This window comes from Triturus cristatus, chromosome 8 (assembly GCF_964204655.1).
Source record: "Triturus cristatus chromosome 8, aTriCri1.1, whole genome shotgun sequence".
Lineage (NCBI taxonomy): Eukaryota > Metazoa > Chordata > Amphibia > Caudata > Salamandridae > Triturus > Triturus cristatus.
The window spans coordinates 756,893,587-756,909,584 of NC_140591.1; the positions used below are offsets into that span (position 1 = coordinate 756,893,587).

Below are 15,998 nucleotides of genomic sequence, written 5' to 3' on the forward strand. Positions count from 1 at the left end.
GCCCTTTTCCATGCTATCACAGCCAGAACTCAATGCAAATAGAGGCCCACATTGCATTGAAAAACCTGTGTCAGGCAGGAGTTTAAAACAGTCCAGTGATGCCCCAGCACAATCTTTCCTTCTCATCAATGTCAGAAAACATTTAATAATCTTATCATGACACAAGAGTACCACTTGGTTATCTGCCTCAAAATGCATTATTAGTCATTAAAGTCCTCTCACATTTTATTTAACAATTCCAGAGTCAATATTTGGAAAGATGCTTTATCTCGATATCTTGACATGTGGCTCCTGATTCTGATAGGTAGCCAAGAACGTCTTACCGATACAGTTAAAATACAACTGTTCAGTTTACTCCTCTCCTGATAGAGATGACACTGTAAATGCCATTCAGTAAACCACAAGCCTGTGATTTGATGGGCCCGCTGAAGAGCATGGCAGATAATTGTAAAAGTGAATTTACTTCTTGCCTTCAATACAAGAAGCAAACCACTAATTAGGCCTGAACGGAGTTCCATTTTGCGAAACTCCGCAAAGTGGCAAAACTACTCTGCCAAGCTACGTAGAGTTCCGCGAGCAGCGGAGTGCGTTATCTTGCTCCGTTCACACATATTTTTAGTGCTTCGTGTTTGTCTCGCGCGGTAAAATCAGCATGAACTGCGTCACGTGCAGCGCAAGTGGGTGCTGCTTCTTTCTACCACTTGCATAGAAGTTCTACTCGAGCGGCAGCTTCCTCAACAAGAACAGAAGGTTTCTCAATGTGAGCCACAATCTGCCACTGTATTGAGAAATCTCACTGGGAAGCAGTCTAATGTTGTATTTTCCTCGCCTGCGCTCGCCAATGGAGCTCGAGTGAGGAAAAAATTCCACTACGCAGAGCGGAGTTTTGGGGAGTTTGCGAGCTCCACGGAGCGCAGAGTGCGAAAAACTCCACGAGCGGAGTTCACCGCCCACGCCTACTAGTAATAGGGCTAGCACCATCTACACCTCACTTAAGCCCTACCTCATTCTCCTGCCATCATCATGCTACCACCACCACCTGCCTGGCATACCACTCCTCTCTGCCTCCTGAGGTTAATAGGCTCGAGGACCATAAACCAGACAAGCGCATACCGGCACCTAACTGATAAATTCACAACTTTAACCACTTGAAGAAGCGCAGTTACAAAAATTATTAATAACTTTATGAAACCCATCTGCCTGTTGGAGCAGGGACGCTTAGGAACAGAAGAAAGACAGGGTAAAGAAGAAATATAAACAGGAGACACAATGTGAGTTGGCTTACCAATGTAGATCTTCTGTGATCAATAACTGCAGAAGCCATCAAACCACGTCCAGGCACACACTTATACTCCTGTTCCAGGAAGAGAGCATGCCATCAGCTTTCACATAAGATAAAATACGTCCATTAATCATCCAAATGCACGCCAGCCCATCACTTATGAAACATGCTACACTCGCCTAGAGAAGTAGAACCCCTACAAAACGGGTTCATACAAGACCCTGAAACTTTGATTTCACCTCAAGGTTGACGCGGTTAGGGAAAGAGTCAAATACCTGCACCGTCACATTGATGCTGCTTTTAGAGATCCTTCTCATACTATTCACCCCTGACATGGGTGTGGATGGCAGGGGCATTGTCCAACTTCAAGGAAAGCTCACCATCCAGAAGATCACATGACATGTGGGAAGGCCTGTGCTCAGACACCCCATGAAATATCCTCCAAGGGCAGACCTCAACTGCAGACATACGTTTGCATCCGAAAAAACTAAGAGGATTAGTAATTGGAAGAAGTGTGCTGTATATAAAAACACACTTAACGTCACCGCATTGTATGTTCACTAATCCCTGACCTGTTACACACACTCTACATCGGTGTGCACATCAAGCTGACAGTGGTGGTGCATAAATGGACAGTGTGTACCAGGAGCTATCCTGGTCTTTGATGGTGTCATTGCACCCCTTCACACGTGTTGTGGGGTGACCTGTGAAGCCTAAGTATAGGTCATGGATGCATGCAATCAACACACTCTTATGCCTTTAATGCTCTTGACCTAGTAAATGACAACACATTATCAGTTTCACCATGATGGCTTACTTGAAATAACTGGGAAACCTTTCTAGACATGGTTATCTTTAAAGGGGTAATGGAGGTGGTAACCTCAGAAGTGTACAGTGCTGAATTGTCTACAATCTCAGACTCCTTTCCATTCGGGTACTACTGTCCTGAAATCAATGTCCCAATATTACATACTCTGACACTTTCCCATCTCCTTTGAATCGTTTTGTTGCCGTATAATTCAAGGTTCATCCTCGTCTAAGACTCTTTCAACACATCTGCTGAGAAGATGGCGAGCCTGGTAGCACCGCAAAGTAAATGTAGCCCTTTGGGGCATACAGCACAATGACTGACTGAAACATTTATAAAGCGCACTTATGCCGTGGCATCTTGGCGCTGGAGGAATTGAAACAGACAACGACGGATCTTAAGATCTTGGAAAAAGCCAGGTCTTTATCTTTTTCCTGAAAAGAGCCCTGTTTGGTTCCAGCCTGACTGTCTCCGGGAGAGAGTTCCACAAAGTAGAAGCTTGATAAGAGAAACCAGCTCCTCCCCTTCTAGCTCTTTTAATTCTGGGGACACAGACCAACCATGTTTTAGCAGACCTAATCATTTTACATCTCTTGTTGGGAACGTGTTACAGGAACATTTTTACATTATCTCTTTATCACTGTTGTCCTTTCCTTTATATTACCTGGGGTGTCAATGTTCTATGCATGAAATTAAACGTGGTTTTCCGAAATCACTGTGTGAGTCTTACATGTTATGATCTTTCCCATTTCCTAATGTCCCTATCGAGCCACATCAGTAGTTACATCTTTTTAAAAAGCTTGTCTTGTGAACTGTCCATCATATAATTATGATCCCCAAGCAGGTCTCTGAAGCCTAGCTGCTTTTCCTGTTCATGTGCACAACATGTCTTTTCATTCTCTGTAGTGGAAGTTGTGATGCCCCACGTCACAGAGTGCCAGTGAACCTTTGCATGAAACCCAGATGTAGCTTTGAAGTTCATTTATTAATCTCACATTCTTCGAAGAGTCATCCATCAGCCCAATAGCATGATGCCCATTGTGGCAGAGTTTTCATTCCTGTGTGTATGTTTGCAGAGAGAGATTGTGCTATGTTAATGTTTTGTCATTGATAGAACGTAATCATGGATTGTCCAGTGCAGGATAGCCCTGGTTTCTCAACACTAGTTTTTACTAAGCCTGGGCAAAGCACTACGCTACGCTCGCGTAGTTTACGAAGTTCGCACTACGCGAATTGCACGTAGCACAGTGCGAACACGCGTAGCGTAGTGTTGCGTAGTACTGCGGTTATTTTTTGCTTGCTCGCGGTCCTCAACGTCAAGTTGGCGACCGCGAGCAAGCAAAATGACATCCCGGCGAGACTTTTTCCATGTTCGCGATCAGCAACATCAAGTTGGCGATCGCGAGCATGGAAAATAAACCTCCCGGCGAGATTCCCAACGCGAGGAGGTCAGGTTTCTCATTGCGAGTGGTCGCGCATGCTCGCGACCGCTCGCGATGAGAAACTACCAGTTCGCGTTGAGAAAGCTGCTGCTCGAGTAAAAATCTACTCGAGCAGCAGAAAACTACAGCTCGCGCTGTGCAAGATGCCATTTTCAATAATTGCACAGTGCCGGTTGCTTGTCCGCACTGTGCAATCATTGAAAACAACATCTGGCACAGTGCGAACAAGGTACTACGCAGTTCGCGAAGTGCTACGCGTAGCTCACGTAGTGCGAACTGCACTTTGCGTAGCTTCGCGAAGTGCTACTTCGCGAACTACGCCCAGGGTTAGTTTTTACTCTGTACTTGACTAAGTAAACTGTGCAGCTCTTTAGTACATTGATTCTTTTTTTACTTGTATGCTCATGATCTATTACAAATTATTTTTATTGTTGTACAAATGATCCCCTAGTCAATCTTGGGATTAACATTCCCATGAGAGACTAAATTGAAATACCTGCTTGTTTAATAATGCATGCAATGTCCGGGGCTGGCAGGATCTTCTGCTGAAGTGTCGTCAAGAAGAAAGGGTCAACTCGCGCCACCATTGTATGTTACGATTAGCGGATTCCCTAGTGAGAGTCTCTTCATATACTGTTTATTACACCCATAATCACATAGGAGTATCATTTGGAAAAGGAGGCTTTGTCACAGGGACGTCTGATTCCAAATTAAGCGCCTCACCTCGTAGAAAAGATTGCTGTCCTGTCATCCAAAATGTGTCGCTTGAGCCCTCCCCTCTGCTTGTAGTGTGCAGTATCCTGGCTTTAATGTTATTCATGTCAACTCATGCTCTGCCAGTGGAATGTTTCAAGGATGATGTATTACAGAATGTTGGGAGTCAGAAGTCACAGTTGAGAAGGGCTGAGCAGCATGCTGGCTCCTCCTGGTGGGGTCTGTACTGGACTTAACTACATGTCCTGTATCGAACTACAAATAAACATATGAACATCCTCTACACGTCTGGACTGTGTTACTACAAAGTGGATCTCATTTCTGTTTGTTTCAGTCTGACTACTGACATCAGGACAGTAAAAGTACATTTGTATTTTGTTAACAGTGGGCTTATGTGAGCTATACCAACTGCCTAGACGTCTTCCCCGTTATTGATATCTCTTCAGACAAGGGTGCCCCCATTTTAATACTTGGGAAGGAAATAGGGCATGTTCCAGCCAGAAGAGGGTGGCTCATGGCAGTGCAGGGAGGGGCATGCAGAGAATGAGAGGGAATATAGCTGGATTGTGGGATCTGGGAACCCCTTGCTGCCTTCAGATGCATTCTTTCAATGCCTAGACGCTGAATTTATTGATACCAGAAACTTCTATTATTAGTCAAGGGTGTTATGGAGCATTCTCTTAGCAAGTTGGCATTACATGATTAGCGATTTAAATCCCCCACCTGAGTGCAGGTTATAGCGACTTCTGCAGGTGATAGTGACTTTTGCAGGTGATAGTGACTTTTGCAGGTGATAGTGACTTTTGCAGGTAGTAGGGACTTCTGCAGGTGATAGGGACTTCTGCAGGTGGTAATGACTTCTGCAGGTGGTAATGACTTCTGCAGGTGGTAATGACTTCTGCAGGTGATAGCGACTTTTGCAGATGATAGTGACTTCTGCAGGTGATAGCGACTTCTGCAGGTGATAGTGACTTCTGCAGGAGATAGCGACTTCTGCAGGTGATAGCGACTTCTGCAGCAACTTCTGCAGGAGATAGCGACTTCTGCAGGAGATAGCGACTTCTGCAGGAGATAGCGACTTCTGCAGGTGATAGCGACTTCTGCAGGTGATAGCGACTTATGCAGCGACTTCTGCAGGTGATAGCGACTTCTGCAGGTGATAACAACTTCTGCAGGTGATAGCGACTTCTGCAGGCCGACATGTCCTGTATTCAAGGCACGCAGGCTCTGACCAAAATGAAATGTCTCGGGCCTGTTTAAGTGCCCTTCACGCATCTCCTGAGGCAGCAAGCTGTGAGCTCAATTTTGAAGACCTTGCAGCCATTTTGCTCTTTTCTCTATGAGAAAAGATTGGTCTTTAATTGCATTCACAGTGCAAGAGTGTTGTGGTCTGAATTTGCCGCATCTTCTCTTTGTTTTTAGGAGTTGCACATTAAATATGCCCCCTAGTTCTGGTGTAAAGAATGCGCTCTCGGCTTGCTTGGGCTCTTCGTCAGCACTTTCAGCCTGGACCCGTCCTTCAGCAGCTCATTAAAATGAACAATGCCTGGCGAGGAGCAGCGACCCCTGCTGTTGTAGTTTCACCCTGCCACCCCACACAGCTAATCCTCTACGGTGGAATGTGTAAATTAGCGAAGTTAAAGAGCACGTAAAAATCTGCGCTTCGCTGCCATGCTTCGCTAACAGGCTTCAAATAAAGGCCCCCTGCAGGCAAAGACAGACTTGCAAAGTCTTTGACGACCCCTGATCGCCGAGGTCACGCTTCGGGGCTTGCACTCGGGAAGTCACGCTGAGCAGTCTTCCTGAGTCTGCTTAAGAGCACCTCTCTAAAGGTGCCATCCTCTTCAGTGGGACTAAGGGTTGGGACACAGAAGAGTGATTGACCCATGAACAGCACAGCTCGTTTCATTAGGGTCACGGTCTAAATGTGCCCACAGGTCCAGAGTAAAACCGAGCAGCTCGAGGACAGAGTTACACCTAAGCTTGCATATATGGAATGTTTTTTTTTTGTAAATGTATAAAGTGTACATTAAGATATGAGCATGTGACTATACCCAAATGGGCACTATTATGATGTGGCTTTAGTGATATTACTGTCATGGCGAGACTTGCACTGTAGACTTATTTATTCAAGTTCCCATCCCACCATCAATTATCAGGTATGTTTTTCTTGTAGTGTCTGACTTGGCAAGCCTAATGCGACTGCTGAGTTTTCACGAATTATATGAACCTTCTTGCATTTGCTCTGTTTAGCCTGTCCTGTCCTCATCTGAGTCCTGGATGCCTGGGTAGATAGGCTGGCATTGAGGTAGAACAGAGGGTCATGGGTGCAAGTTCACCTACGCCACGGTTGTTACAGAATGAGTGCATCTATCAAGGAGATCTGACATAATTATTTTAGATAATTGAATACAAAGTTGTCCAATTCCTTTATTCATGTTTTCCCGCCCTATGTTCTTTATTTCCGTTTATTACTCCCCTCTTAGCTTCTGCCAATCTTGCTAGCTTTCTCTGCCATTGTGCCACCGGTGGTGCTTGTTCGCTTTTCCAGGCCATTGTCTCATAGCCAATAGGAATGAGAGATTTAGAAATTCACGTCATTTTACATGTATGGTCTTTTCATCAGACCAAGTATACAATATGTCTGTGTGAAGCAATCCTGCTGTCATGTATGCATGTATGGTGGGGTACAACCACAATGCATGGGATCGTCTCCCTCAGTCTGACATCTCAGGCATATACTTGATGCTGCCGAGAAGATCTCGGCGACAAGTACGTGCGATGCAGAATATTGCATTGTATTGGGTTGAACTGTGCGTTTCTGAAAAAGGCCTTGCGCTATTCAAGAACTGCTTGCCACTCCTCTAGAGCTGACATTTTTAATGTTAATGCTTACCAAATACAATCTGTATTGCCCATAGGTTTCAAGATTCTGCTTCATCGATTCAACCAAAGACACACTGCCTTTCCCCTAACAAGATTAAACCACTGTATTCATTTCTTGTCTAAAGAATGTAGGATTCCAGGGCATCAGTTAACTCAGTGTTCTGCTTGTTACACAGTGGCAGCTCCTCTGCAGGGGCAGAGGAGCGCTGCCCGACCCTGAGCCAGCACATAAAAAATAAAACAATGTTCTATCATCATTTTATTTTACGTTTGCCACCTCTGAGCCAGCTTGTGCAGGGAGAGGCGGGGCATGGGTAGGAGGAGTGCTATATGCACTCCCTAAGTACGCATATGTGTTTGGTCAGCCATCTCAGGCCGACCAAAACTAACATGCGCACTTAGGTTTTCTCCAGCCCTGCGGCATTGAGCGGCTGAGCTGGAGAAACCCCACAGACTCCCTGGTCTGAGGGGAGCATCGTTCCAGCCCGCTCAGACCAATCTCCGCGTTGCTCTCACTTTATATATATCTCATTTTTCACTTCCTCTTCCACCCTGAACTATAACCCAGAGCAAGCTATAGCGTGCAGGGCTCAAGAATTGTTGTTCGCCAACATTCAGTTTATATTAATCTTTTAGGATTCCTATAAAAGTAACTGTTGTGGCATTTTCTTCCACTTTACCACTGCCTTTTTTCCTTTTCTCTTCTTAATCTTGTGTGTTGTTTGACTGAGTTGTAGGGTTGTATATTGTACACGTTAAGCCATGATAGGAATAATATGTTGAGCTTGTCTTAAAATAATGAAGATGTGATGTATGTGGGTTTTAGCCACCCCACAACCCGGAATGTATACCAACAACTCAGCCATATTCTTCATGACCATCGGCCTAATTTCAAGCCTGAGAAGGACACTGAATAGGCACTGGCCAAATAGACAAACTCTTAATTGACCTGGATGAAAAGAAGAAATTAACTCACATTATTCCCATCCTCAGTAGCCTGTGACATTGTAGGCCATTAACCACTAGGAAAAGACTCCTACCATTTTAGAGTATTCAAATTCACACTGAATTAGATCCAAACTTCCCTCTCTAGTCAAAGCCAACAAGTTTGAGCTGGATCGATGGAATCCTTGTCATGCATAGTGTCATGAATAGTGCCGCAGGCATTGTCCGTATGCAGGCCATCCCGCCACCTTTCACCGAGCGGACTCCACTGCCCCCAACCTCAAAGCATGCTCCAAAAATATTTAATAAATAGGTAAACCCTGGGAATGTGGTGGCTTCATATATGCATACGACGGCTGACCTAGGGATATAAGGGAAGTACCTCAACTTTAGGTAACTTTAATAGCCCGTAGCGAGCAACTGTGATAACAGCGGATGCATGCCGTGAAAACATTCTCTTCTTGTTGAAAACCAAAAACTAAAGTGGAATGTTGGTGCGTATCCCAAGTCCCCCATTCCTTTAGAGTGTCCGTTATTCAAACCCGCCCCTGCAAAAATGAAGGGAAGTACAAATAACTGGTCTTTTTCTGGGACAGCACATACACACGTTCCAGGTTTCACAATTATATAAAATGATTCGCGATAGCAATTCAAGTTAAAGGTATTTCTCCAAAACGAGAATACCCATTTATTAAAACCAACATATGACAAGTTACTGCTTAGTAGTACAGGGGAAATATACTGTAAGAGCATAAGAAATTATCGCAGTCCAGAGCTGACACGTCTCGTCCCAGTATAGGGTCTTTTTCAAGGCTCTGATGTTTTTGTAGCAGCATACGAGCCAATTTGACAGTAATCAGTCCAGCTGTACAATGAAATGCTGCCCTCCTAATTGTATAATTAGCTGAGACACATTTGTATTTTAGTTTTTTCCTAGTGTATCCCATGTACTAGGAGTGGTTGCTAGGAGTTAATCCAGCTAGTTGAAACCACAAACATTCTTCACAGTTGAAGTCATAATGTGCATGTGCATTAATATGTCCAGGGTACAGTATGTCAAATGACACTTTTTGGCACCTTGCATAAGAAACTCATTTAATTTTTAGCACTGCACTATGCATGAACAAATTATTATTGGTTAAGGCGCCACTTTATCGTACAGCAGTCTGGGATCCCACACGAGTAATCTGGATTCTTCAGTCTACTCAAGGACTCAAACCATTTGCTTAATTGAGAAACCTGAAGACATTTGTGTGTGGTTCCCCAGAAGTTTAACATTGGGTGCCGGACCGGGACACTACTAGGTTGTACCTTGACATATGGTGGCTGCACCTGCATCTTTGTGGGGTCCTGCGTGTCTTTTGATACCTGGGGGTATATAACACGGGGGAGATTCTGTAAGGTTTTCAGAGGCCGGAATCTATAGAATAACTTTTTTGTAATGCAAATGCCTCTGACACCATAAATCACAATTTTTACTTTTCTCAGCAAGCCTGTTTATTGACTGCAAGTTATATTTCATTTATAACAATCTGAGATACTTTGAAACAGAAGGAACACTTCTTCATTGTGACAAGTACATGTCCTTTGCATAAAACAGTAAAAACAAACTTTACATTTTTCACAATAACTTCATGACAAATCGACGAACAAAAACAAAATACTTTAAACAAACAGGAAAATTGTTGCACTTCAGTACTAAGATATCCTATTTTATAGAGTGTGGGGACTCAAACTTATTGTCGCTTCAACGTTAACTACTTGTTGTGGTCCTATGCAGGGTCAGAGAGAAATATTTCATAGTAGTTGTGGAGAGCATTGACTGAGTATGTTGTTTTCGCTCTTCTGGGGACGTTATTGTGTAATTTTTATCACAAACGGGTCTCGTTCTCTGCTAGCCGACGCGTTTCGACCTGTGTTGTTATGGACCTATATTTTATTCATAAGGTCTTCGTCAGGGCTCCTATGTGATTCCAAATGGATGTGGGTTGCTGTCATCTTCTTTACCGTTCGTCTTCGTCCTCAGCTGTTGGAAACAGAGCGTTTTCCAACAGCTGAGGATGAAAACGAAGGAAACACCGCACAAGACACAAGCCGGTACCCACATTTTTGCGAATAACAAGGGTCTCCAGCTGCCCAAAGTGAGATTGGACCAGAACCACATGTCAATCCCCTTCCCCATGAACGAACCCAAAGGGTAAAGAAGATGACAGCAACTCACATCCGTTAGTACGAAAAAGATGTCCATTTGGAATCACATAGGAGCCCTGACGAAGACCTTATGAATAAAATATAGGTCCATAACAACACAGGTCGAAACGCGTCGGCTAGCAGAGAACGAGACACGTTTGGGATAAAAATTACACAATAACGTCCCCAGAAGAGCGAAAACAACATACTCAGTCAATGCTCTCCACAACTACTATGAAATATTTCTCTCTGACCCTATATAGGACCACAACAAGTAGTTAACGTTGAAGCGACAATAAGTTTGAGTCCCCACACTCTATAAAATAGGATATCTTAGTACTGAAGTGCAACAATTTTCCTGTTTGTTTAAAGTATTTAGTTTTTGTTCGTCGATTTGTCATTAAGTTATTGTGAAAAAGGTAAAGTTTGTTTAATGTTTTATGCAAAGGACATGTACTTGTCACAATGAAGAAGTGTTCCTTCTGTTTCAAAGTATCTCAGATTGTTATAAATGAAATATAACTCGCAGTCAATAAATAGGCTTGCTGAGAAAAGTAAAAATTGTGATTTATGGTGTCAGAGGCATTTGCATTACAAAAAAGTCTTTTGATACCTGAGCACATCATACCCACTATTGAACAGTACTGTGGTTATATCATGGACTATGATGGTAAAACCCAAAATTATAATGCCAATGTGCATAATATTATGGTAGGTATTATGATTTAACTCGGCGATAGATCATGGTACCTGGCAATATGATGGCTATGCCTGCTATGTACTAGCAGTACCTAGTGATAGGATGACAGCTTCAATAAATCATGGCAGTGCAACTGTAAAGTTTGCCAGTGCCCGGTCTATGATGCTAATTCCCAGGCATTTGTTGTGAGTTGTTGAAAATGTGTTGATAGTTATCGAGCACGTGATGGCTGTAGATTGAGTTGTAACAGCTCAACCTTTTTCCTTATCTCGAATGCACACTTGTCATCTTGGGTGCACCCGAGTTGGTATATGGTTGATAATTAAACCAGCCTTTATTTGCTTGAGTGCAATTTGGTAATTTTTTTTGAAACATGGTACAGATTTGTCAATCGTTTTGGTTCCACTTTCTCAGTTGTTGGTTTAAACGGTTGTGTTTTTGGCCTGGTGAAAGGGTGGGCGATTCCAAATCTGCTGCCTTATTATGTTGACGGTTAATTGATGATAGTGACCATGAATCCTTATATAATCCTTTTAGAAATGCCTACCTTTAAATACCTGCTCGTATTCATCATAGCTAAATTGAAGTAAAAAAAAATATATATCCAAACACCATCCATAAAATCATCTTTAAATCTTAAGTCCATCTGTGGATGTTCCTCTTGATTAAAACAGCCACAAAATACAGAGCATACTTGCATAAAAGAAAATGTATACGGAAAATAGGGTTAGTGAGCACAATATCCGAGCTAATTCAGTTTTGCATTTGTTGAAGTTACCATCAGATTCATTCTGTAACCCTTGAAATTGTCTGGTGTCTGACGCATGTATCCATTGTTGTGATACTGAGGTGTTTTTGGCGGGAGCAGCAGAGGCTGGCTCGTGTTGGCCATCGCCAGCATCATGGCTGTTGATGCAATATTATGGTGGTAGAATCGCAGAAAATATACCCGCGTCTTGGGGCTGTGGCAGAGAAGCTAGCTAGCTCCCACTTCCTGGTCGCCCTGAGCTGACTGAAATCATCAGAGTGCTGTGGACCTCTAGAGATGTGCAGGTTTCTGACTTACTTTTAGATAATACATTTCCACAAGAGAAGAACAGGTCAAAGTAAAAGTAACACACATCCTAAACTGTGTCACGTGGCCCTTTATATTTGTGGCAGGATGTCGAAGTGTTCTACAGGCGCTGTCATGCTTGGTGGTAATGATGCACACTTTCAGAGCTCGCCTTTGGCCAGTTGGCATCCTTTGCGAAAACCAATTTGATGCCACTCCGCTTTATGCAGAAAAACTCCCCTCCCCAGCTTGCGATGGAGGTGACACTCTCATAAAGCCCCCTCAGGCTCCCTGGAGTCCCCCCTAGATGAGCTCCTGTCTGACGTCAGCGTGGAGGACACTGGCCTTCGAGTAGCCCCCTTTGACTCCGATGCACAGTTGTCAGCCTTCTGTGCCTTTCTATGCACCCTCTGTGTCCTGTCTAATTGTCTCAGGATGCCAGTCGGTAAATTCTGTGGTCCTCCACTCTTGTGAAGTGTGTTGATTCGTGTGTGTGTGTGTGTGTGTGGGGGGGGGGGTTAGGGGGGTAAGGATGAGGAGAATTACATGTAAAATGACCCAGGAGGCAGCTGCCTACAGAAACAGTGACTACGCACATTTTTCTTTAGAGCCAGTCAACGCAGTCAAAGCGAGACTTCTGCATGAATGAATGAATGAGACCCCACTGTGAGCGTCCGAATGTTGCACCCCCCCCCCCCCCCTCCTGCACCTCCATGGTAAAGTCAGGCCTTGACTACATTTGAATATGGGAGTGTCCTTTCCAGGTGGTTTAGTTTCCCTCCTTGTGAAGCGCGCTAATTCAGACTGCTGCTGCCTACTGGACCAGAATGCAGTCGAGAGGGTTTGCTCTGATCTCTACTCTGTCCCCTGGTGCCTGTCCTGTGTTTTGTGTACTTTTGTCTCGAGGTTCGCCCTCGGGCGCTTCAGCCGGAATTGCAGATGCTTGCCCAGTTGCATTCTTGCGTTTCATTTTCACTCCTCGGGAAATGGTTATCAAAACAGTTGGTTGGTTATCCTGGAAACCCAGGGAGGCAGGAAATGACGCCCGTTGTGAGGCAGAACAGGTCAGCTAGGTTTGTTTTTAGCTCGCGCGCAGTTAATCCCCCCCTTTCATGGATCTCGAATATTAGAAAGACTGAAACAATTCTACCATATTTGCTTGCATTATTGGCAATACGTTGGTTTGGCTTTAGTTTTGAGCGAGTGAGGTTTGCCTTACTTGGATAAGATGAGAAATTCAGCAGCAAATGTTCTCGGTTTGTGAGGTAAATGCTAAAGATACTAGTAAACGTTTTTTTTTCTTTTTTATCTTGCCTTTCTTGCTCCTGGAAGGTGTCGAGGCTGAGGAAACTGGCGCAGCAGATTGCCAACTGCAAGCAGTGCATCGAGCGGTCGACGTCCCTCATCACTCAGGCCGAGCAGTCCCTCAAGGAGAACGACCACGCCCGCTTCCTGCAGACGGCCAAGAATATCACGGAGAGGTAAAGCCGGCCGCACTTTCATTCACATATCTCACACAGAGGCAGGCCGGGCCGGCGCAGGGCATGGGCAGTGTGGGCAGCTGCCCTGGGCCTTGCCGTCAGCCCTCCAACTTGGAGCCTGGCACCAATGCCACACAGTCAGACCACGGCATGAAGGGTGCCACCTTGCAAGTGCACCACCTTAGAGGGCCCCTCCCCTGGCCTCCCTGCTATGATATAGCGAGGCGAACCAGGAGTGTGGGGGCAGGGGGTGCAGTCCTAGGTGCCACCTTGCAAGTGCACTACCTTAGGGGGGGCCCCCTCCCCTGGCCTCCCTGCTATGATATAGCGAGGCGAACCATGAGTGTGGGGGCAGGGGGTGCAGTCCTAGGTGCCACCTTGCAAGTGCACTACCTTAGGGGGGGCCCCCTCCCCTGGCCTCCCTGCTATGATATAGCGAGGCGAACCATGAGTGTGGGGGCAGGGGGTGCAGTCCTAGGTGCCACCTTGCAAGTGCACTACCTTAGGGGGGGCCACCTCTCCTAGCCTCACTGCTATGGTGTAGCAGGCGAACCAGGAGTGTGGGGGCAGGGGGTGCAGTCCTAGGTGCCACCTTGCAAGTGCACCACCTTAGAGGGGCCCCTCCCCTGGCCTCCCTGCTATGATATAGCGAGGCGAACCAGGAGTGTGGGGGCAGGGGGTGCAGTCCTAGGTGCCACCTTGCAAGTGCACTACCTTAGGGGGGGCCCCCTCCCCTGGCCTCCCTGCTATGATATAGCGAGGCGAACCATGAGTGTGGGGGCAGGGGGTGCAGTCCTAGGTGCCACCTTGCAAGTGCACTACCTTAGGGGGGGCCCTCTCCCCTGGCCTCCCTGCTATGATATAGCGAGGCGAACCATGAGTGTGGGGGCAGGGGGTGCAGTCCTAGGTGCCACCTTGCAAGTGCACTACCTTAGGGGGGGCCACCTCTCCTAGCCTCACTGCTATGGTGTAGCAGGCGAACCAGGAGTGTGGGGGCAGGGGGTGCAGTCCTAGGTGCCCCCTTGCAAGTGCACTACCTTAGGGGGGGCCACCTCTCCTAGCCTCGCTGCTATGGTGTAGCAGGCGAACCAGGAGTGTGGGGGCAGGGGGTGCAGTCCTAGGTGCCACCTTGCAAGTGCACTACCTTAGGGGGGCCACCTCTCCTAGCCTCACTGCTATGATATAGCGAGGTGAACCAGGAGTGTGGGGGCAGGGGGTGCAGTCCTAGGTGCCACCTTGCAAGTGCACTACCTTAGGGGGGGCCACCTCTCCTAGCCTCGCTGCTATGGTGTAGCAGGCGAACCCGGGGAGTGGGGGCCAGTTCTAGGTGCCACCTTGTAAGTGCACCACCTTAGGGGGGGCTACCTCTCCTAGCCTCACTGCTATGGTGTAGGGAGGCAAACCCGGGGATAGGGGGCAGTCCCAGTTGCAAGAAGGCAGATTCCTCCGTTATGTCCTGCAATTAAGCTTCCTCCCCTCACCCACGCAGAGGCGCAGCGGGAGGACTATTGCGCGGCTTTTCAGCTCCCTGGCAGTCTTAACCCTCTCTGGAGATAAGCTACTCTCACACCTTCAGCCCTTGACGAGCCGTTAAGAGGTGCTTGTAGGTGGCTGAGAAGGAGTGCTGCAGCTTCAGGAGCAGGGGCATCTGTTGAGATGCAGACAGCCCTGAATGGGTCCGTCTGTGCATTTCCTTTCCTCCCAGGGCCCAAAAAATAGGTGTCACTGCTTTGGTGCCAGGCTGTACCTCTTCAAAAGCCAGTTTTCCTGTCTATTTAACTGGCACACCTGAGGTAGGCACTTTTCATCCATATTCAAATCAAAATGTAGAGCATAGGTGTGATTCACTCTTTCTGTCCCGGTGTACTTGAAAGTTGAGAAAACATTTGCCTGGTGTCATCTTGAGATAGTTTTGTTCGGAATGTGCAATAGACTTTCTAGAGTTTTTGTACTGTTAGTTGGCTGTGTAGGTTACAATAAAGACAAAAGTCAAATATGAACACACCACACAAGCCAAATTCTAAAGGTTCCTGAAAAGCGCAAACGTGTTTTTTCAATAACTACTTGCACCCCCCCTTCAGTACATAAAATGTTTACCTCCAGTACTACCTTATCTCATGGACAGCACTCACCTCAGAGCTCAATATAGGATGCAAAGACCGTCAAGCCTAGACTGCTGCAGAACAGCTGTTTATAGTGGTTAAAAATGGTAGAAACATCAGCATAAAGCCCTATACAAACACAAGTTAAAGTTGTAATAAATCTCACCCTGACGGTTATTTTTGAAAACATGCATCTAATCTCAGTTCTTGCATTTTTTATATTAAATTAAGCTAAAATACTTCTCAATCAATCATGTTTTCTCTGATACAAGAAGTAGGAACGGAAGTCGGAACATATATTTTAGCGCAACACAAAATTGTAGCTATTGACGTAAGTGTATACAAGGAAATCATCGATTCCGCCTAACGTCCCCATCAACCTACCGACTCTTGA

General features: G+C 45.7%; 1 protein-coding gene across 6 annotated transcripts in view; it reads left to right on the forward strand.

Annotated features, from left to right (window-relative positions):
* MID1 (midline 1) overlaps positions 1 to 15,998 on the forward strand; it is a 635,531-nt gene that overhangs the window by 509,267 nt on the left and 110,266 nt on the right. For all 6 annotated transcript variants that reach the window (XR_014967780.1, XR_014967781.1, XM_085622188.1 and 3 more), the window contains exon 5: positions 13,354 to 13,502. Coding sequence is in view for 4 of the 6 variants with exons in the window: in XM_085622188.1 (XP_085478314.1) it covers positions 13,354 to 13,502 (149 nt within the window). In the remaining 2 variants the exon portion in view is untranslated. The remainder of the gene's footprint in view (positions 1 to 13,353; positions 13,503 to 15,998) is intronic.